Source organism: Oncorhynchus masou, chromosome 12 (assembly GCF_036934945.1).
Source record: "Oncorhynchus masou masou isolate Uvic2021 chromosome 12, UVic_Omas_1.1, whole genome shotgun sequence".
NCBI lineage: Eukaryota > Metazoa > Chordata > Actinopteri > Salmoniformes > Salmonidae > Oncorhynchus > Oncorhynchus masou.
In genome coordinates, this window is record NC_088223.1 from 31,163,133 (window position 1) to 31,185,729 (window position 22,597).

At 45.7% G+C, this 22,597-nt stretch overlaps 1 protein-coding gene across 1 annotated transcript in view; it reads right to left on the bottom strand.

The window, feature by feature from the left end:
• The window catches only part of LOC135549844 (partitioning defective 6 homolog gamma-like), a 33,178-nt gene extending 18,368 nt beyond the window's left edge, over nucleotides 1-14,810 (bottom strand). Inside the window, exons 1-2 of the mRNA XM_064980183.1 lie at nucleotides 14,418-14,810; nucleotides 9,982-10,204 (exon numbers count right to left, since the gene is read on the bottom strand). Coding sequence (XP_064836255.1) covers nucleotides 9,982-10,204; nucleotides 14,418-14,492 — 298 coding nt within the window. The 5' untranslated portion in view covers nucleotides 14,493-14,810. The remainder of the gene's footprint in view (nucleotides 1-9,981; nucleotides 10,205-14,417) is intronic.
• Between the last annotated feature and the right edge of the window lie 7,787 nt (nucleotides 14,811-22,597).

Genomic DNA, 22,597 nt, shown 5'->3' on the forward strand with positions numbered 1-22,597 from the left:
TTATATGAACTGTAACTCAGTAAAATGTTGCATTTATATTTTTGTTCAGTGTAGAATAAAGGATGCCGTTTCAGAACTCGACAGGAGACGAGGCTTGTCCCGCCCAATTTACAGCGAATGCAGCAAACAGCGAGGCTTTAAAACAAGCTAACCCATTTCCTTCTCAACGGGCACCATGATTCCCAACACAAACATGCACTGGTGTTCACCGCTGTGACACACACACCCCCCACATGTCTGGCCTTGTCCTACATTAGATTAGTATTTAGAGGAACTGGAGAGAGATGGTTTCTGGTTTGCATAGAGACATTGCCTGCTCCCAACCCTAACCTCTCCTCAAACAGCCTGCGGACATAAAGTAGGCTAAATGCTTCCCTCCCCAACCAGCACCCACAATTAACCTCTTCCAGGGTCCCGCCCAGCACAGGGATAGTTCTCTCCAAAAGCACATGTGACTGGGTTGGGTCCAAAATTCACTAAACACCGCCTGGCTGGGACTATAAATAACGATAGCCTTGCAATAGGCTAAACCTCCCCTCCTTCACCTGGTCTAAAAACACACTCAAGGTTTAGGCTGCTGCAGGAATGGGCTGGGCAAACAGATGTACTTGCAAGTTGTTTTTTGTGAGGAGCTGGTTGTTAAGTCTCTGGAGAACTACAGCTATCAGAATCACAACAGGTCATGTAAGCTAACATGCAGTGGTACAGACACAGTCTCAGATCATGTCGGAGAGAAACTCACACAGGAATCATGGCAGTGTGTCTGGAAACTTAGGTTGTGGGGGCCGACTCAGCCGAGGCCTTTTCAAAGCAGGTCGTAAAGCAAAATGAAGCAAGGCGAGGGAGAAAAAAACCTGACGTTTAGAGTTTAATTAAAGGGAACAGACGACTCCTCCACTAGTTTAGAGAGAGGATGGAAAGAGGTGTGTGTGATCTCTAGAGCAGACAGAGGAGACCAGGAAGGAGGGATCCAAGGAGGGGGAGATTAATAAAAGGAAAGAGTGCAGATTACTCTCCTCCTCCAACCATCCTCTGCCATCCTCTGCTCCTGTGAAGCTCCTAAACAACAAGCTGCTGTGTTATTGCCATGACCGTATACTGACTCCACAAACAACCGCGAAATTAAAAGAACCACCAAACACCAAGACACAAACAGGGGAAGTCATGGAAAAAGCTTGCTTGGGTAAACTAAAACTACTGTATCTGGCCCTGTTAATGGGAAGAGTGTGGGTGGTGTGGCATTACTGACACCCAAACAAGTGGGTTCATTTAGGGCCCATCAAAACTGTTCATAATAGTCCTGCTTCAAGAGAACAGGCAGCCTGAGGCAGACAGAGGGCCATCCCCAATCAGGCATGGTGCTAACCTTTCATGCTGCTCCTAGCAGGCAGCCACAGCTCCATCACACTCCAACTACTGCACTCTCTGAGGACCAAAGGAGGAAACAACCACACACACACACACACACACCACTTTTAACTGCTCTGGTCAGGCCAGCATACCACCGTAGTGTAGATACACTTGGCATGGTCCAGGAACACACACAGGACAGCCTACTACGGGAAGCAGGCAGGATAACCAAATAAACTGCAGAGGGAAGCCAAACACAGACCAGCCAGCCAGCCAGGACCTTCAAAACAACTGCTATAACAACCTACAGGAAGGCAGAAGCTATTTCTATGAACAGCCCACCAGTGTCCCCCCTCTCTGGGAGGTAATGGTCCAGCATAGTGCTGTGCTGCTCAGGCTGTCTCCCCACTTGATATGACTGGGATTACCAATGACCCAGACAGGGCTGTCTGATGTCTGAATAACCACAGCAGACTGGAACAGCCTAAACCTGCAGACGCCTTTCTCTCCCTTTCGGTTCTCCCTCTTTCAGACTTTATATATATTTTTATTTTACCTTTAACTAGGCAAGTCAGTTAATAACAAATTCATATTTTCAATGACGGCCTAGGAACAGTGGGTTAAGTGCCTGTTCAGGGGCAGAACGACAGATTTGTACCTTGTTAGCTCGGGGGTTTGAATTTGCAACCTTCCGTTGGACTGGGTGGAAGTAGAGGGGCAGAGGGGTTACTGACAGCTGGTTCTCTTCCTCCCATTTCAAGAGCCTGTCTGTTTGTCCAGAGCAACATGTGGACCAGCAAATACATCTCCCGTTTCATAACCACTATCCCAAACCGAACCAGGCGTTTATCCCCGAAATCTGAGCAAGAGATGGACAATAAGATAAGTCAACTGCACAGTTAAGGCATTCCCATGGCCGATAATACAAGGGATGCTGCAGTCCTCTCCTCTGACCAAGCGGCATCAAGGTTGTATACTTAAGGCCAGGAGGAGAAAGGCCAAATTCTCGCATGAATAAATATGACATGAAACTAAAAATCAGACATCTAATCTCAGCACGAGTGACATCCCTAAGCCTGCTCTGCTGTCACTGTTCTGACTGGAGGGGATAAAGGGCTGGCGCTAAAATGACTCTACACCCCGGTTTAAAATGCTCAGGGGACACAGCTTTTTACACAACACTGGTGGAGAGGTGAAACATCTGTGGGTCTCTCTTCAGGAGGAGTCTGCAGTGCAATGAGTGGTAACACAACGTGTTCCTGTTCCAGGGGGGAGTTCTCAGAAGCCCTGAGGTTCAGACAGTACCCCGTGGCTGGCTGCTGTGGTAGACAAACACCCAGCATACACAGGGGGGATGCAATGACCGACTAATAGTGCAGCGAAGCTACATGCAAGTCTTAAGGAGTTGGTTGGGATGTTTTGTAAGTTGCAGCCAATGACCATTAGTCACATACCTGGAGGGGGGGGGGGGCTACACCTGGGGGAAAGGAGATACATGTTGCCAAATTAGACGCTTGTTAACAGACATGCTAAATGGTCTCTCCTCCAACAACCCATCAGCATGATGAGAGGGAGAACGTTATGGATCTAAGAAACATTTCACAGAAGATTAACTTTGGATACAACTCCAATCTAAAATGGCAATACTGATGAAAGTTCTAGCTCGTTATGACTGACTCAGTCTTTCCGATGAGATCTAATCGAGTCAACCTGGGCCTTCTCTACGTCTCTGTACAGTCCGCAGTCTGGGCTCAGCTTTCTGTAGGGACTTCAGAATTGACTGACTGGCTCTCTTCAATACTCTGGTCTGGAGTCACATCCTCTCTGGGGGAATTAACTTCTACTTACTGGAGAGGGTTGTTTGTTTCAAATGCTTAGTAAAGCACCACCCCACTTTGTATAGTAACGACAGAAATATAACAAAGCAGCCGGTTCACTATATAATCAGTCCAGTCCAGACAGTGCCCCACAGCAGGGTTCTGTTACAGTGTGAATGACATTCCTCTATTCAGACCGCGCCAAGTGTTATTCCTCAACAGATGTATACTTTAAATAGAGTCTACGATTACAATAACACTTCCCCTGAACGTCTGTTGTGAAAACTCGATTCCAAGTCAAAAGGAGTAAAAACAATAATACCAATTTGTTCACTATGGTCCTTGCCAAATTAAGCGATAAACTAAAGAGACAAACTTGGACAAAGCAGTTTCCTTCTGACAGCCGGTCCTGTGGGTTTGTACTAAATAACAGAGCCACTGTTTTGGCTAACGCCGTTACCTGTCTCTAGTTGTCACAGGTGAGTGTACAGAAGGTTGAGGTTATGTACACAGCACCACGTTAAAAACGGGCCACACTGCGACGACCTTGGCCTAAAAATCACCCACCTCCTCGTTCCCAACTTCCCAGTATTTATTTCAACTGGGGGTTTTGCAAAAGAGGGGTTGTCGTCGTCTGTTTAAAGTTTAGTCGATGTTCGGCGCTGGCATTGTCTTCAAAAACAAAATTTACTCCCAAAACGTGAAAAAAAGAATAAGTAATGTATTTTGCTTGGTTAAAGGCAGGACGTCTGCTACATTAGTGTAGTTGAAGGAAGGATTCTGATGGAGAACCTTCAACATTACATTTTTTAACTCTATATGACTGTTTGTTTTAATTAATTATGTGCACTGGGGGGAATTCAGGTAAAACAAACAAGCAGTGCTTTCAACCAGAAAAAAAAAAGAGATTTGGTTGTACCTGACAATTGAGGTTAACGAGACCCCCAAGGTAAACTCATGTTGACTGTGTGGCACCCCAGTAACATCTTAAGTGAAATACGTTCCTAATTTCTGCCTATGGGCATTTCCATCTGAAAGGACCCATGAGCACCAACATGAGAAGTTCATAGGAGCAACGTCTATAGTTTGGGGAAATTAAGGCACAAATACATTTTGAAGCATTTTCAATCTTTAAAAAATTTGGCATTAGTTAAAGCTTTGATTCCTGGATCAGATGCATAAGGGCTCTTAGAAAACATCTACCAGAAAAAATAAAGTCTTAAAAAAAAGGTATGGGTAATTCCACGGTTACAGACTTGGGCCGAGACTAAGCCTGAGGGAGACTTTACCGTAATTCTGTGACCAAAGTTATCTACACAGTTCTTCCATTAAAATGTGTTTTTATAAATGTTTGTGGAAATTGTTACAAGTAGTCCTTGAGCATAGAGTTGTATGGTTTGTTAAACGTTGAAATCAAGGGTTTTTGTTTGGCAAACATTTAAGTGAAAGAACTGAGTCCATGCGTAATTCCGTCACCGTGGAATTGTCCCAACACAAAACAATAATCTATGCTTTGCTTGTATACCAGTGGTTGGCAACAGGTGGGCCCATGTGCCAAAAACGGCCCACAAGTGTTTTTTTATTTTGGTCCCCCAAAAATATCAACAGTTTAAAAATCAGGAAATCTGTTTCACACAAATAAATAAAAAAACTAGACATGATCTTGTCTATATGTAATCAAGTGCCTTCAGAAAGTATTCATAACCCTCGTCTTTTTCCACATTTTGTTTGAATATAAAAATGGATTGAGATCGTGTCACTGGCCTACACACACACACACAATACCCCATAATGTCAAAGGAATTATGTTTATCCAAAATTTAACAAATTAATAGAAAATGAAAATCTGAAATATCTTGAATATAACTGTACTAAACCCTTTGTTATGGCAAGCTGAAATAAGTTCAGGATTAAACATTTCCATAACAAGCCACGTAAATGGCATGGACAGTGTGTGCAACAATAGTGATTTAACATGAATTTTGTATGACTCATCTCTGTACTCCACAGATAAGTGTAAGGTCCCTCAGTTGAGTAGTGAACTTCAAACAGAGATTCAACCAAAGACTAGGGAGTTTTTCCAATGGCTCGCAAAGAAAGAAGGGCATCTATTGGTAGATGGGTAAAAATGTAAAAACAGACATGTAATATCCCTTTGAGCAAGGTGAAGTTATTACACTTTGGATGGTGTATCAATACACCCCGTCATTACAAAGATACAGACGTCCTTCCTAACTCATGAGGCCAATGGTGACTTTAAAAAAGTTACATAGTTTAATGGCTGTGATAGGAGGATGGATCAACAACATTGTAGTTAATTCACAATACTAAATGACATTGAAAAGGAAGCCTGTACTGAATATAAATACTACAAAGCATGCATTCTGTTTGCAACAAGGCACCAAAAGTAATACTGCAACAAATATGGCAAAGCAATTAAGGTTTTGTCCTGCATACATCATGTTATGTTTGGGTCAAATTCAATACAACATATTATTGAGTACCACTCTCCATATTTTCAACAACTGTGGTGACGTCATCATGTTATGGGTATGCTTGTAATTGTTAATGACTGGGGAGTTTTTCAGGATAAAACAGAATGGAGCTCAGCACAGGCAAAAATCCTAGATGTAGATCATTGACAAAAAGTGACAATTAAATCCATGTTAATCCCACTTTCCAACACAACAAAATGTGGAAAAGGTCAAGGAGTGTGAATATTTTCTGAAGGAACTGTATGAAAATGTTATATTCAAGTAACATTTGATTTTGGCCTTAGATCTGGTCAATTCTCAGTGTACAAATTATTCACAGTGTACAAATTATTCAGTGTACAAATTATTCTAATTTTGTTCTGGCCCCCAGACAAATCCCTCTGAACATTTTATTTATTTAAATATATATAAAATTAAATATATTAATTTTTAATGAAATATATATATATATATATATATAAATAAGCCTGCGGCTGAATCTATTGCCTACCCCTGACGAAAACAATGTGTGCCAGCTATTTCATTCTGTATTTATAATGCAATTAGAATCAATTTCAATGAAAAGTTACAATTCACAAGTTGAACGTTAACCCTATGCAGCCATTACCATCAGCTTGGTTTACATTAGAAGTTGTCAGGCCAGAGCTGGTCCAAAGACTAAAGCCTGTGACCCTATATGACCCTATTCAAAAGCAGTGAACTATATAGTAAAAAGGGTGACATTTCAGACCCAAACTAAAGCTCCACCACTGCAGTGCCATGGAGGCCACACAAAGCTCGCCCACTACAGCTCTTTGACCCACAGCTAATGTGAGTCACCAGCAGGGCCCCATGACTGGACAGCTACAATCACACCCACAAATTGTCTCAGGCAGGGAGCCGGAACAGGCCTGCTTTCCACAAACTATTTTTCCTCTGTCCTTATACTCCGCTTGTATCTTTCCCAGCTCCCGAACTGTAACAGTCATGCACTAGAATAGACTGTTCCAGAGTTCCCCAAGGTCTCTGCTCTATACGTCTACAGGACAGTCCTAATACTGTTCGTCCTCCGTGACCAGTCGGGGCCACAGCTTCAGCATCTCGGCAGTTTATTGATCATTCGTTTGCAAAACAGACGTGGCTCCAGTAACAACATGAGCTAGGAAATGACATTAGGGAATTATTCAAACTTCCTGGATCTCCCCATTTAACAGGAAAATATTGTAGAACAGCAGGTGCAGAAAGATCCTTAAGCCTTTCCCCCTCAGTCTGAGTTGATCATCCTACTGCCTCATAACTCACTGAACAATGGACAGCACAGGCAGGACGGGTGAAAGCCAGCTGCACCGATGAATGTGGCTACTGACTGATCCCTCTACACCAACAACAGGCCTTGTTACCGGTCAGAGAGAGAGACACCCTTGTAAAAGCAGCAAGGTCCCCACACTCACACAGGGAGGGGGGGTTGGGAAAGGTAGTTGGGGGAGAGTTTGAATTAAACCAGGAGGGGCCTCCCGAGTGGTGCAGCGGTTTAAGGCACTGCATTGCAGTGCTGGAGGCATCACTACAGACCCGGGTTTGATCCCAGGCTGTCTCACAGCCGGCTGGGACTGAAAAACCCATGAGGTGGAGCACAATTGGTCCAGCGTCGTCCGGGTAAGGTGAGGGTTTTGCCGAACGGGATGTCCTTGTCCCATCGCACTCTAGCGGCGGGCCGGTCGCAAGTTGCACCGTTTCATCCGACACATTGGTGGGGCTGGCTTCCGGGTTAAGCGAGCAGTGTGTCAAGAAGCAGTGCGGCTTGGGAGGGTTGTGTTTCGGAGGACGCAAGGCTCTCGACCTTCGCCTCTAACGAGTCCGCACGGGAGTTTCAACGATGGGACAAGACTAACTACCAATTAAATATCACGAAATTTGGGACAGGATGCCTAGAGGCGTGTTGTTTTTTAAATCTAATGTAAACCAGGAGGAAGTGGAAACTCTGCGGGGCTCTTCCAGGTTCAGTTCCCCCCTGTGCTCAGATTAGTCACTACCCAGAGATCTGAGGGTCTTCGTGGATCCCAGGAGGAGGGGTGATGTGCACCTGTAGCACATCAATGGGTCCTTCTCATGGCAGTGGACCATGGAGGCGATCTAGTTAATCCCCCTAACCTGGCCCTTGGGGCCTTGTCTGACTGTCTACTCTGATTGGCTGGGTCAGATTTCATGTGGTGAGAGAGAAGTCTCTATAAACTGACAGGCAGTGAAGGGTTCTGGGCTGTGGAACTCCATTGTCAGGGACATTAACCTGCTCTGTTCAGTCTTATAAACCGATTCCAGAGTTTCACTCAGGAGGGGTGTTTTGCATAAATTATTTCCTTTCCAGCTTTCTCCAAGTGTGAGGTCACGCAAAACCGAGTGAAGAAGAATGTGTAAGACTGTTGCTGATGTGAGCAGCATTGTTGTCTCAGAGGTTACAGGTCAAGTTAAATGTTTGTTCAGTCAGTGTGCGGGTCCAGATGACCCATACTGCATTAGAATAGGATCAGAGTTACGGAGTCATGTCTCTGTGAGAGGCCCTGAGAGAGGCCTGTTCTAACTACTGACCGTCTCTGACAGAGGCCTGGATTGTTCTCCGGTGTCCGGAGACGCTTGGACAGCGTGACTGACGGGAAACCTGTGGTGCTGATTAACGCGGTGCACTGCTGGTACGACCCAGCACTAGTCGCCACAGGGACCATTTACTCACAGATACACAGGCAGGAATACACCTCAGTATGACTAGAAGTTAGTAGAACAATGGCCTCAATACATAGCTCCTGAATGTTAACTCATCCCCGAAGAAACTACAGAGCAAAATCCCCCCGCCGCACATATATGAATACCTCTCCCCCCGCCGCACATGTATGAATACCTCTCCCCCCGCCGCACATGTATGAATACCTCTCCCCCCGCCGCACATGTATGAATACCTCTCCCCCCGCCGCACATGTATGAATACCTCTCCCCCCCGCCGCACATGTATGAATACCTCTCCCCCCGCCGCACTTGTATGAATACCTCTCCCCCCCCGCCGCACATATATGAATACCTCTCCCCCGCCGCACATATATGAATACCTCTCCCCCCGCCGCACATATATATGAGTACCTCTCCCCCGCCGCACATATATGAATACCTCTCCCCCGCCGCACATATATATGAGTACCTCTCCCCCCGCCGCACATATATGAATACCTCTCCCCCCGCCGCACATATATGAATACCTCTCCCCCGCCGCACATATATGAATACCTCTCCCCCCACGCCGCACATATATATGAGTACCTCTCCCCCCGCGGCACATATATGAATACCTCTCCCCCCGCCGCACATATATGAGTACCTCTCCCCCCGCCGCACTTATATGAATACCTCTCCCCCCGCCGCACATATATGAATACCTTTCCCCCCGCCGCACATATATGAATACCTTTCCCCCCGCCGCACATATATGAATACCTTTCCCTGCCGCACATATATGAATACTATACCATCTTTCCTTAACTCTTCAAACCACCTGATTAAACCTTAAGTCTTTATTAGGAGTGGCTGTGTATAATCTTCCTGTGGTTCCTTCATTCTGTATAAAATGATAGACTACTGGAGAGGCATCATTTCAACAGACAAATCCTTTGTGTCAGCAATGTGCTATGATAACACCCCGCTTTGTTCAGCCTCTTGTATTACAATCAGTGAGAGTATTGTCATAACACGGACTGTAGCATTATGTCGTGAGACAGCACACCAGGAAACACAACACAGCCAATGACGTGAACATTCCAATGAGGATTTCACATGAAACATGAATGATGGAGTCACTTGTATGCTGGGGCCCGCTGCAGTGGGCTCCCCATGCCTGGTATACAGGGGGTGGGCTCCCATTCAGTGTTTAGGAGTGTTGCATTTGGCTCCGCTCAGCCCTACACAGTGAGAAACCTCTCATTCAAGCGGGACTTTTGTTCTCAGTAATGTCTGGTATGTCAGCACACTGGCCCCATCGACTTCTTTCTATTGGCTGCATTCGCCTGCAAGAATTTCCCTTTAAGATAGCACACAGCACTAAACCCCCCCAACGCAGGACTAAACCACCCCCCCCCCACACGCACACAGGACTAAAACCCCCCCACACACACACACAGAGGGCCAGCAGTACAGGACAGCCACCCCTCTAGTGTGAGGCAAACAAAAGGATTCCGACAGCTAGTAGTGAGAAAACAGACCCAATTCAGTACATAACCACTGACGACGTAAAAGAAAAAGGATTGTTGCTGATAGAGAAAAGTGCAACACCATACAAGTCTAGTCGAGCTGCTCCTCACCTTGTCTCTGTATGAAGACCCGGAGCAGTGGGTGGGCCGTAGACACCGCCTTGCAGAAGTTGTCGTCGTTGTTGATTGGCAGCAGGTCTCCGTGGATGTCAGCGTAGCCAATCATGACCTCCATGTTGGAGATGCGGTGAACGTGCATGATGAGCTTATAGAAGTCCTCGAACTTCCCCGGTTTGAAACGGTCCACGGAGAACCGCCGGAACTCTGCTCCATACTGCAGGGACAACACATAGGGACAACACATAGGGATGACTTAGCAAGAGTTGCTATGGGTGACAGAGCACAGCACTGAACCCGGTTTGAGACTCAAGTATAATGTCGGCTCAATCGCATCGATCTGGCCTATAAACTTACAGTAAGACATAAATAAACCTGGGTGGAAAAGATTTTCGGGGCACACTTAACATACTGCGGGTATGAAGAGAAGTGATTTACAACGGATTCACGTTGGAGAACAATCTACTACCACCAAGGTTATGACGTTCAGAATTGAACTGGCAGACTGCCAATTCTGTTTTGTCAGACAGACACAATATTCATTCAGGACGTCTAAACAACATGATGATTCTGACCTTCACAGACAGTCTAACCAATAGAAAACTGTCTACACATTGTAACACAAGTGATAACACAGGTAAAAACAGAGCCAGATTGTTACAATGTGACTGCGACGCCCAGGTCTTTCATTTATCCCACTGAAGCAACAGAGGGAAGTGGAGGTTTAGGCTTGTTCCAAATGCACCCTTTTCCCTATATAGTCCACTACTGTTGACCAAGGTCCCAGGTCAAATGTAGTGCACTTGCACTATATAGGGGAGCAGGGAACAGACGTCGACAAAGGAACAATGCAGGCGAATGAATCAGTAGGAAACCGGCCTATCTGGATGAGATGATGCAAACACAGTTCAATTTTGTTCTGACGTTTACACAGTCTTCTGCCTGGGCAATATTATTTGGACTGCACACACACACACACAATGTTTGCTCAGACAGGATGCCTAGAGGCGTGATTGTCTACACTGGCCTGTCATTGTGTGTGTGTGACTGGACCACCACGAAGAGCAGCTGGGTTGACCTAGGGGTCACAACTGTGGTCATGTGACTGACACGGCCAGTAGAAACTCTAGCACTGTATGCGTGGGCACTGGTCCTGCATAATGCAAGCTAGGCTTTGTCTCTGACAATAGCACTGTCACGTTACAACATAGCACTGTCCCATTACAACCTCAGTCATTTGTGAATGGTGGCGCGATGTGCTGCACTCTGCTGTGGCCCAGTAATTATTTGCTCAGAGACGAAGGTCTGAATGGCAGTTTGTCCGAGAGGGAGGCCTGGGTTAGACTGCTGGGAGACCTTTGTTAGACTGAGCCTGTCATGAAGGCTGCCATTACTATGTGAAATATCATCGGAGCATGTTGGTGAGGCAGTGCAATGCCAGGTGTGCCATCCAACTCATACCGATGCCAAACACAGATAAACATACACACAGGCAAAGTCGCATACGCGCACACACTACAATAAATCAGAAATGGATCCTTCCATTAAGCAATAAGTGATGAGTTTGTGACTGTTCTCTCTCAGCTTCTGGGCTAATGAGGTCTTGTGGGGGAAAATAAAAAAATAAAACTCACGACTCAACGGTTATGAAAAATGTAAATCAGAAATCTAGAAGTGTTAGTCGTTGAAAAGTAAGTGGTCAATGGTATTTTTGTAGGTTACGGTGTCATCCAGGTGACTGAGCTGTTGGAAAAGCCTGTGTATTAAAGCAGAACAAGCCCTAAAGGGTATCAGCCTAGACAAGTCTAGACAAGGCCATGAGCTAAATTTGAATCAAAACCTGAAAGTAATACAACACACTGACAAAGCACCCCCCCACACACACACACACACACACACACACACACAGGAGAATGTCAACGGGTCCAGACAAGTACAGACTGCACTGCTCAGCCATTAGGCCAACACACTGACTGACATGGAGGCGAGACTAAGCTCGCCAACGGCTTCGGTCTTATCACGTTTCTCCCGTGTGACTGTCAGTCTAAACTGCTCGGCTGTTCTACGGAAAGTTTTGCATGGAGATGAAAACGCCAGTGGTTGAGAGATGAACCATGATGGGTGAGGGAAGAGGGTGAGGTAGATACGGTCGGGTGAGAAAAGACATGCTAACAGTATCATCTTACACCTCTTCAGATAACTGCTGCTGCAGAGACAAACCAGCCCGCTGCAGAGACAAACCAGCCCGCTGCAGAGACAAACCAGCCCGCTGCAGAGACAAACCAGCCCGCTGCAGAGACAAACCAGCCCGCTGCAGAGACAAACCAGCCCGCTGCAGAGACAAACCAGCCCGCTGCAGAGACAAACCAGCCCGCTGCAGAGACAAACCAGCCCGCTGCAGAGACAAACCAGCCCGCTGCAACACAGCTCGCCTCTGAGAAGCCCTGTTGTTCTAGTCTGTTCTGTTGTAGTCCAGGGTTATCAGAAACAGAACAATTCCCCTGAGAACAGGTTATCATCCTGGGTCAGTGAGAAGCAGGAACTAAAACCCTTTACGACATCACCAGGAGACTGATACCGACTCACTCCATCAGATAGTGGTGAGAGATGGTGCCTGGCTGATGTAACACTCCAACAGGTCTGAATAGAGTGGTGACGGTGAGTATGGATGTTGTCACTAGAGGACACTGGTTGACTCACTATCACTACGACAGACAGTTCTGTGATGACACGTTTAGTCCTGCCCAACCTAGCCCATCCCACTATGGCTCTCGATGACACATTTCTCCTAAAGTTTCCCCCTCAACCTATCCGAGGTTGTGTTTTAAACACACAACACCCAAAAACAAAAAACTTTAAACTGCTAGATCCTTAAGGGGTTCCCAGGAGAGAGAGCCCAGAAGAGGGGGGCCTAACTCTCTCCCAGGGCTCCTGAAACAGGGCCTCCTTTCACCACAGACAGAGAGACAGTGGGTCAGCAGCATTCCAGCCCTGGTATGAATTAGAGTGAGGCTGAATACTAACTCTGAATTAGGCTGAATACTCACTCAGCCCTCTGAGACAATGGAGGGGCTGGGCTCTGCAGCGGGCATGGTGCCATGATGCACTTCACCAACAAGAGCCTTGAGCCTTCATCAAAACACAGCCAGCCACAAATTCCAATACCGCACAACAAAAATGATACAACCTGCCTCAGTGGACAAGCTGTGGAAGACACCTGCAAATGCACCTAGACTCCAGTTCCATCTTAAACCTTTATACGAGAGGAGGACAGAGAGGAATGGAGGAGGAACCGGAGCAACATACCATAGTAGTAAAAGAACACAATATCAGTAGAATATCTTGACATGTCAGGGTGGAGGAAAGGCAAGACATGGGCCAGTAGTTTAGAGATCAGGTATCTAAACTTATCTATTATACTCAAACAGTTTCAACAGCACCTTTTCATCTTATCGCCAGTCTGTCTGTCGGTTGGTTGGTTGGTTGGTAGGTAGGCAGCTGGCACATACTCTAGACTTAGAGTGGTGTTTACAGTGTGAGGGGAAGAGGGAGCTTCACACAGTCAGATCCCCAGCAGGTCATGAGATGCTTGTCCTAATAACTAAAAACACTCAATGTCTGGGGTTTCTGGCATTGCTGCGGGAAGTAGTTTGGGGCTGGAGCTGCAGATGGCTGTAGTCGGTCCACTAATACAAGACTATTAAAGCCCAGTACACTACCTTTGTGAATTCTTCACATACACATGTTTCTGGCCCAAATCGATAGATGACTAGATTGTTGTTTTGAAACAATGAGAACAGATGTTAAAATAACTTAATTTATGCCAGGACTTGTATTGGAATGTTATTTGTTTGAGAAAGCACAGCTATGATATATATTGTAAAGTCGGTCTGTGTATTGCCGTGGTGCTATTGAAATCCACACGCTGTCAGTGTCAACTAGGTTACTTAGTAGCAGCAACAACAAAGAAGTGTGGTTTCAGAAAGTATCCATGTCTTGACTCTACTTACTCTCTTGCAAATTAGCAGGAGTCTTTCGTTCTAATAATTAACACGTTTAAAAATGACTTTCCTCATTGCAAAACCAGTTTTTCTAGAAAATCGTGACAGTAGTGAAAAATCCTGCTGCCATGACATAAGGATTTACATGATTCGTCTTCAGCGGGTTTTCCCTAGAAGTTGCCTTGTGAAAATAGTTTACAGCCAATACTTCATTTAGACAACTGGCTTAATTGTTGAAAGTGCAAGGTTTCCCATGGCATGTGCCAGGTCAAATCTAGACCAGTAGTTGTATGGTCTGCAGTCTCCACCACCCCCGAGTCCCTTTTACCACAAACCCCGTTCCAGAGTATGTGAAGTAGTTTAGGCTGATTTAGCCTAAAAAAAAATGTAATGCCTAAATGGGTGCCATCGATAGGGTAGTCTGCTTACCTTGCTTTTCACTTCAACCGCGATGCAGTCCAAGTATTGCAGGGAAGATTGGGATTTATTGAAACTCCGATTCATTTTTGGGGTTCGAATAAAAGTTGACCCGCTCGCCCACAGAAAAGGGGCTGTTTGGTTCTATGTCCAGTCGCCAAACCCCCTCAGTCCCGCGTCGTTTAGACAGCAAAGCTTATCTACAGTTTACTTGAGTTACTTGACTACCTCGTTATTTGACTACCTTTTGTGCTGTGGTCCGCGACGCATTGGAGAAACTCTAGGGTGAAAATAAAAAAGAAGAGAACAAATCGGCGCCTTTGACTTGGGGGAGTGAGTTTTCAGATGACATCATCGAGCTCCTCCGTGAATGTTTTCAGCGTTCAACCCTCCCAAAACACCAACCCTCCGAGACGCCAGGGACGCGAAGCCATCACAGTGTATAGAAATCCATAAAAAAATATTGTCAATGAGGAAAAAAAACATCTCATTATTATTATGCAATAATGCCCGAGGAGGTGTGGCAAACGTTAGAAACCACTTTATATTAACAATAAGGCACCTCAGGTGTTTGTGGTAAATGGCCAATATCGCTTAGCTAAGGGCTGTTCTTAGCAGGATGCAATGTGGAGTGCGCCATTAGCAGTGGAATATTGGCCATATACCGCAAACCCTTGAGGTACCATATTGTTAATATAAACTGGTTACCAACGTAAATATAACAGTAAGAACAGTAAAAAGTAATGGTTTGTCATACCCATGGTACATGGACTGATATTCCATGGCTTTCAGCCAATCAGCATTCAGGGACGAGTTGCGTAGGCCCAAAGAACACCTCTCAGCCTTCATACAATGGCCATATACCCCCCAGGCCTTATAGCTTAAATATACCAGGGCTATGATGTAAAAATGATAGTTTTACTGTTCCATTTATGTTGGTAATCAGTTTATAATAGCAATAAGGCGCATTGTGGGTTTGTGGTATATGGACAATATACCATGACTAAGGGCTGTGTACAGGCACTTTTGCGTCAGGCCTAGTATTTTGAAACGATTCAATCTGACTGAGAGCAATCTCTGACAATAACCTAGTTTATAAATCATGCAGCATTCACTCACTGAATAATACAAGCTGGTTTACATCCCTTTGTTCTGTTTCCTCACTAGAAATGATTTATAGATGTAAAGTTAGTAGAGATCCATACAATAAGCCAAGAAAGACACCAAGTTGTTCAGGGCCATGAGGATTGAGAAGCAATATGGTCATGGGGTTTGTGTGTTCATTTTAGTTTATTGGTTTAACTAGGCAAGTCCGTTAAAAACAAATTCATATTTAAAATGATGGCCTACCCCGGCCAAACCCTAATGACACTGGGACAATTGTGCGCCACCCTATGGGACTCCCAAATACAGGCGGTTGTGATACAGCCTGGAATCGAATAAGGGTCTGTAGTGACATCTCTAGCACTGAGATGCTGTGCCCAAGACCACTGCACCACACTGGTGTGTGTGTGTGTGTGTGTGTGTGTGTGTGTGTGTGTGTGTGTGTGTGTGTGTGTGTGTGTGTGTGTGTGTGTGTGTGTGTGTGTGTGTGTGTGTGTGTGTGTGTGTGTGTGTGTGTGTAGCTGTGTGTGTGTGTGCGTGTAGCTGTGTGTGTAGCTGTGTGTGTGTGCGTGTGTGTGTAGCTGTGTCTGCAGGTTTACTGTCTGCATTCTAGCGGCATGGAGACGCCTGCAGAACAAAACTGCTGCAGCCCAGCCCTCTTGTCCAAGCTGCGAGGCAACGGGAGCATCTCTTGACCTGCTGGGTGTCTGTTGACTCTCTGCGTGCGACACTACCTCCTCCCCTCACACTGTAAACATTACTCTAAAGACAATATTTGTCTACTCTAGGCCTACTCTAGACCTACTCTAGGCCTACTCTAGACCAAAAGTGAATATCACGTATTTGATTGAGGCCTCAACAGAATGTGAAAGTTAGGCCTGAAGTTACATCTGAAAAATATCCATAACTTTTATATTGCTATGTTATGTAGAATCTATACTATTTTATTATTTGAGATCATAATAGTTTAAAAAAATGCAGTATAATGGACTGATCAGAAATAAATAAATCAGATATTATGTAATGTAGTTCATATCAGTCTCGTATTGAACCAATTTACATACTACTCGACGATGTAATCAAGAACTACGTGTAACCAGCTTAGACTGCCCTCCAGTGGCCTGTGGATGTCATTGCACATGTGCCCATAGAGGTTTTTTTTACGTTGGCACTGTTGGCATGAGGACGCACATAGACATTGATAAAATAACCTATACACTACAGACGGTATCGGTATGATAGTCTAGATAAACTCAGCAAAAAAAGAAACGTCCTCTCACTGTCAACTGCATTTATTTTCAGCAAACCTAACATGTGTAAATATTTGTATGAACATAACAAGATTCAACAACTGAGACATAAACTGAAAAAGTTCCACAGACATGTGACTAACAGAAATTGAATAATGTGTCCCTGAACAAAGGAGGGGTCAAAATCAAAAGTAACAGTCAGTATCTGGTGTGGCCACCAGCTGCATTAAGTACTGCAGTGCATCTCATCCTCATGGACTGCACCAGATTTGCCAGTTCTTGATATGATATGTTACCCCACTCTTCCACCAAGGCACCTGCAAGTTCCTGGACATTTCTGGGGGGAATTGCACTAGCCCTCTCCCTCCTATCCAACAGGTCTCAGACGTGCTCAATGGGATTGAGATCCGGGCTCTTCGCTGGTCATGGCAGAACACTGACATTCCTGTCTTGCAGGAAATCACGCACAGAACGAGCAGTATGGCTGGTGGCATTGTCATGCTGGAGGGTCATGTCAGGATGAGCCTGCAGGAAGGGTACCACATGAGGGAGGAGGATGTTTTCCCTGTAACGCACAGCGTTGAGATTGCCTGCAATCTCAACAAGCTCAGTCCGATGATGCTGTGACACACCGCCCCAGACCATGACGGACCCTCCACCTCCAAATCAACCCCGCTTCAGAGTACGGGCCTCGGTGTAACACTCATTCCTTCGGCGATAAATGCAAATCTGACCATTACCCCTGGTGAGACAAAACCACGACTCGTCAGTGAAGAGCACTTTTTGCCAGTCCTGTCTGGTCCAGCGACAGTGGGTTTGTGCCCATAGGTGACGTTGTTGCCTGTGATGTCTGTTGAGGACCTGCCTTACAACAGGCCTACAAGCCCTCAGCCTATTGTGGACAGCCTGAGCACTGATGGAGGGATTGTGTGTTCCTGGTGTAACTCGGGTAGTTGTTGTTGCCATCTTGCACCTGTGCCGCAGGTGTTATGTTCGGATGTACCGATCCTGTGCAGGTGTTGTTACACGTGGTCTGTCACTGCGAGGATGATCAGCTGTCTGTCTTGTCTCCCTGTAGCGCTGTCTTAGGCGTCTCACAGTACAGACATTGCAATTTATTTCCCTGGCCACATCTGCAGTCCCCATGCCTCCTTGCAGCATTCCTAAGGCACGTTCATGCAGATGAGCAGGGACCCTGGGCATCTTTTTTTGTTTTGTTTTTCAGAGTCATTAGAAAGGCCTCTTTAGTGTTCTACATTTTCATAACTGTGACCTTAAATGCCTACCGTCTGTAAGCTGTTAGTGTCTTAACGACCATTCCACAGATGCATGTTCATTAATTGTTATGGTTCATTGAACAAGCAATGGGAAACAGTGATTAAACCCTTTACAGTGAAGATCTGTGAAGTTATTATGATTTTTACGGATTATCTTTGAAAGACAGTGTCCTGAGAAAGGGACGTTTTTTTGTTGTTGCTCGGTTTAGTATAAAGATGAATTTGCAGGAATATTTGATGACTTTTCTTGTAAGTGTTTTGTATCATAGTAGATTCTGTCCGTGTTTGACTGGGCTCCAACTAGCAGTCTTCTGGGCCCCATAGCAACCCCATGCAGTCGGTAGAGACCAATGATTATTAATAACGCTGTCTGTTCAACTACGTGCCACGCCTTTATAAATGTATCTAAAGGAAAGTGAAACAGAGCTAGACACTATACTATTAGGAGCAGGTATCTAGATAAGACTTGACTTAACTAATGATGGAAACTTGAGTATTTAGTTGCATAATTTCTGCTGCATTAGTCTACTTTGAATATGAATGTATTATTTTAAAGTGTTATGGTTTAACCTTGTCGGTCAGGACCAGCACTTTTCTTGTTACTTCTAAAGATATACAAAGAATTTCAAAATGGAGGACCATACCTGTAATCATCTAAACTGGTAGTGTTTGTCTCTTTATCTCTTGGTCTGTATTCTATTTCCCTTCACTTCTACTTCTGCTTCTGCTTTATGTTCTCTTCTTACTGAACTCTCCTCTCCAGTTTATCTATTTATCAATCAATCAAACAAACAATCAGAGTAATTGCTTGTCTTTCTGTGTATCTGTTTACCAAGGTAGAGTGCTCAACTAAATCAATGTTGAAAAGTTCAATCAAGTATTCTTTCTCCCCAGAAAAGGCAACCAAGTTGATCTCACCACTGGACTCTATATGGTAGCATATGTCACAAAGTCTGCTCTCCGTGAAATTGGACTGGCTGCAACCTAGTCTCAGAGCATTTCGTATTATTATGTATGTAAATCAGAGATGCTCTATTTAGTATGATATGTTACGTTTCGTATGGTACGTATCAATTTGTCAATGTATTCATTGGGTCTTCAGTGGGCTATACTCGGCCTTGTCTCAGGATGGTAAGTTGGTGGTTGAAGATATCCCTCTAGTGGTGTGGGGGCTGTGCTTTGGCAAAGTAGGTGGGGTTATATCCTGCCTGTTTGGCCCTGTCCGGGGGTATCATCGGATGGGGCCACAGTGTCTCCTGACCCCTCCTGTCTCAGCCACCCCGATTTATGCTGCAGTAGTTCATGTGTCGGGGTGCTAGGGAGAGTCTGTTAAATCTAAAGTATTTCTCCTGTCTTATCCGGTGTCCTGTGTGAATTTAAGTATGCTCTCTCTAATTCTCCCTTTCTCTCTTTCGGAGGACCTGAGCCCTAGGACCATGCCTCAGGACTACCTGGCATGATGACTCCTTGTTGTCCCCAGTCCACCTGGCCGTGCTGCTGCTCCAGTTTCAACTGTTCTGCCTGCGGCTATGGAACCTTGACCTGTTCACTCTGATTACTATTATTTGACCATGCTGGTCATTTATGAACATTTGAACATCTTGGCCATGTTCTGTTATAATCTCCACCCGGCACAGCTAGAAGAGGACTGGCCACCCCACATAGCCTGGTTCTTCTCTAGGTTTCTTCCTAGTTTTTTCCTTTCTAGGGAGTTTTTCCTAGCTACTGTGCTTCTACACCTGCATTGCTTGCTGTTTGGTGTTTTAGGTTGGGTTTCTGTACAGCACTTTGATATATCAGCTGATGTAAGAAGGGGTATATAAATCAATTTTATTTGATTTTGATTAATCCATTTTGTATCATATATTATGAATTACAATTCATATTATATGTTATGAATTTGGTAAACGTACTATGTGTTCCGATATTGCAAAAATAAATGTTAATAATATGTTACGAATTCTAGCTAGATGACTAACGTTAACTAGCTGTCTAGGGGTTAGGGTTAAGGGTTAAGTTTAGGAGTTAGGTTAAAGGGTTAAGGTTAGGGAAGGGTTAGCTAAAATGCTTAAGGTTAGGGTTAGCTAAAAGGGTTAAGGTTAGGGAAGGGTTAGGTTAGGTTACATGCCAAGTAGTTGCAAAGTAGTAAGTAGCAGTAGTCGCTAAAATCGCAACCTTTGGGTTGCTAGATGTTTGTGTTATTGCCTTAAATGACCATTTGTCTTATGGAACCATACACTACATAACATACAGTATTATACTAATGTAAGTGTGCCGGATTTACGTTTGTTATATTACGTGTAGTCTATGACACCAGGCTGTTGGGCAATATTACGTCAGCACACCTGCCCCTAGCTCTCGACGTATGCTTCCCAGCCGAAGTTCGAGACAGTACGTACATATATTATAAAGACATTTTATGACGTTTTTGGGGGGTTTGGACTTCGGTAAGGTTTTTTTCGGCTGACCGGGCACACAAACATTTTTCCCGAGGTAACCGAAGTCGGTTGCCGAAGTCTACGCCTCCTATTCGGCGATTGGTCGACAGTATGAATGCTTCAACCAAGTGCCTGTTGTGTTTCAACGACAGAAGACGTTTCGTTTCAAACGTGTAGCACAAGCTACGACGAGCACGAGAAGGAAGCTGTAGGGAGATGCGAAATATAATCTATAGTTGGCGGTATAGAGCTTCTGGTCAGCGGGGTGGTGGCACCGGGATCCTCATCTCTCCTAAGTGGTCATTCTCTCTCTCTCCCCTTACCCATCTATCTATCGCCTCCTTTGAATTCCATGCTGTCACAGTTACCAGCCCTTTCAAGCTTAACATTCTTATCATTTATCGCCCTCCAGGTTCCCTCGGAGAGTTCATCAATGAGCTTGATGCCTTGATAAGCTCCTTTCCTGAGGACGGCTCACCTCTCACAGTCCTGGGCGACTTTAACCTCCCCACGTCTACCTTTGACTCATTCCTCTCTGCCTCCTTCTTTCCACTCCTCTCCTCTTTTGACCTCACCCTCTCACCTTCCCCCCATACTCACAAGGCAGGCAATACGCTCGACCTCATCTTTACTAGATGCTGTTCTTCCACTAACCTCACTGCAACTCCCCTCCAAGTCTCCGACCACTACCTTGTATCCTTTTCCCTCTCGCTCTCATCCAACACTTCCCACACTGCCCCTACTCGGATGGTATCGCGCCGTCCCAACCTTCGCTCTCTCTCCCCCGCTACTCTTTCCTCTTCCATCCTATCATCTCTTCCCTCTGCTCATACCTTCTCCAACCTTTCTCCTGACTCTGCCTCCTCAACCCTCCTCTCTTCCCTTTCTGCATCCTTTGACTCTCTATGTCCCCTATCCTCCAGGCCGGCTCGGTCCTCCCCTCCCGCTCCGTGGCTCGATGACTCATTGCGAGCTCACAGAACAGAGCTCCGGGCAGCCGAGCGGAAATGGAGGAAAACTCGCCTCCCTGCGGACCTGGCATCCTTTCACTCCCTCCTCTCTACATTTTCCTCCTCTGTCTCTGCTGCTAAAGCCACTTTCTACCACTCTAAATTCCAAGCATCTGCCTCTAACCCTAGGAAGCTCTTTGCCACCTTCTCCTCCCTCCTGAATCCTCCTCCCCCTCCCCCCCCTCCTCCCTCTCTGCAGATGACTTCGTCAACCATTTTGAAAAGAAGGTCGACGACATCCGATCCTCGTTTGCTAAGTCAAACGACACCGCTGGTTCTGCTCACACTGCCCTACCCTGTGCTCTGACCTCTTTCTCCCCTCTCTCTCCAGATGAAATCTCGCTTCTTGTGACGGCCGGCCGCCCAACAACCTGCCCGCTCGACCCTATCCCCTCCTCTCTCCTCCAGACCATTTCCGGGGACCTTCTCCCTTACCTCACCTCGCTCATCAACTCATCCCTGACCGCTGGCTACGTCCCTTCCGTCTTCAAGAGAGCGAGAGTTGCACCCCTTCTGAAAAAACCTACACTCGATCCCTCTGATGTCAACAACTACAGACCAGTATCCCTTCTTTCTTTTCTCTCCAAAACTCTTGAACGTGCCGTCCTTGGCCAGCTCTCCCGCTATCTCTCTCAGAATGACCTTCTTGATCCAAATCAGTCAGGTTTCAAGACTAGTCATTCAACTGAGACTGCTCTTCTCTGCATCACGGAGGCGCTCCGCACTGCTAAAGCTAACTCTCTCTCCTCTGCTCTCATCCTTCTAGACCTATCGGCTGCCTTCGATACTGTGAACCATCAGATCCTCCTCTCCACCCTCTCCGAGTTGGGCATCTCCGGCGCGGCCCACGCTTGGATTGCGTCCTACCTGACAGGTCGCTCCTACCAGGTGGCGTGGCGAGAATCTGTCTCCTCGCCACGCGCTCTCACCACTGGTGTCCCCCAGGGCTCTGTTCTAGGCCCTCTCCTATTCTCGCTATACACCAAGTCACTTGGCTCTGTCATAACCTCACATGGTCTCTCCTATCATTGCTATGCAGACGACACACAATTAATCTTCTCCTTTCCCCCTTCTGATGACCAGGTGGCGAATCGCATCTCTGCATGTCTGGCA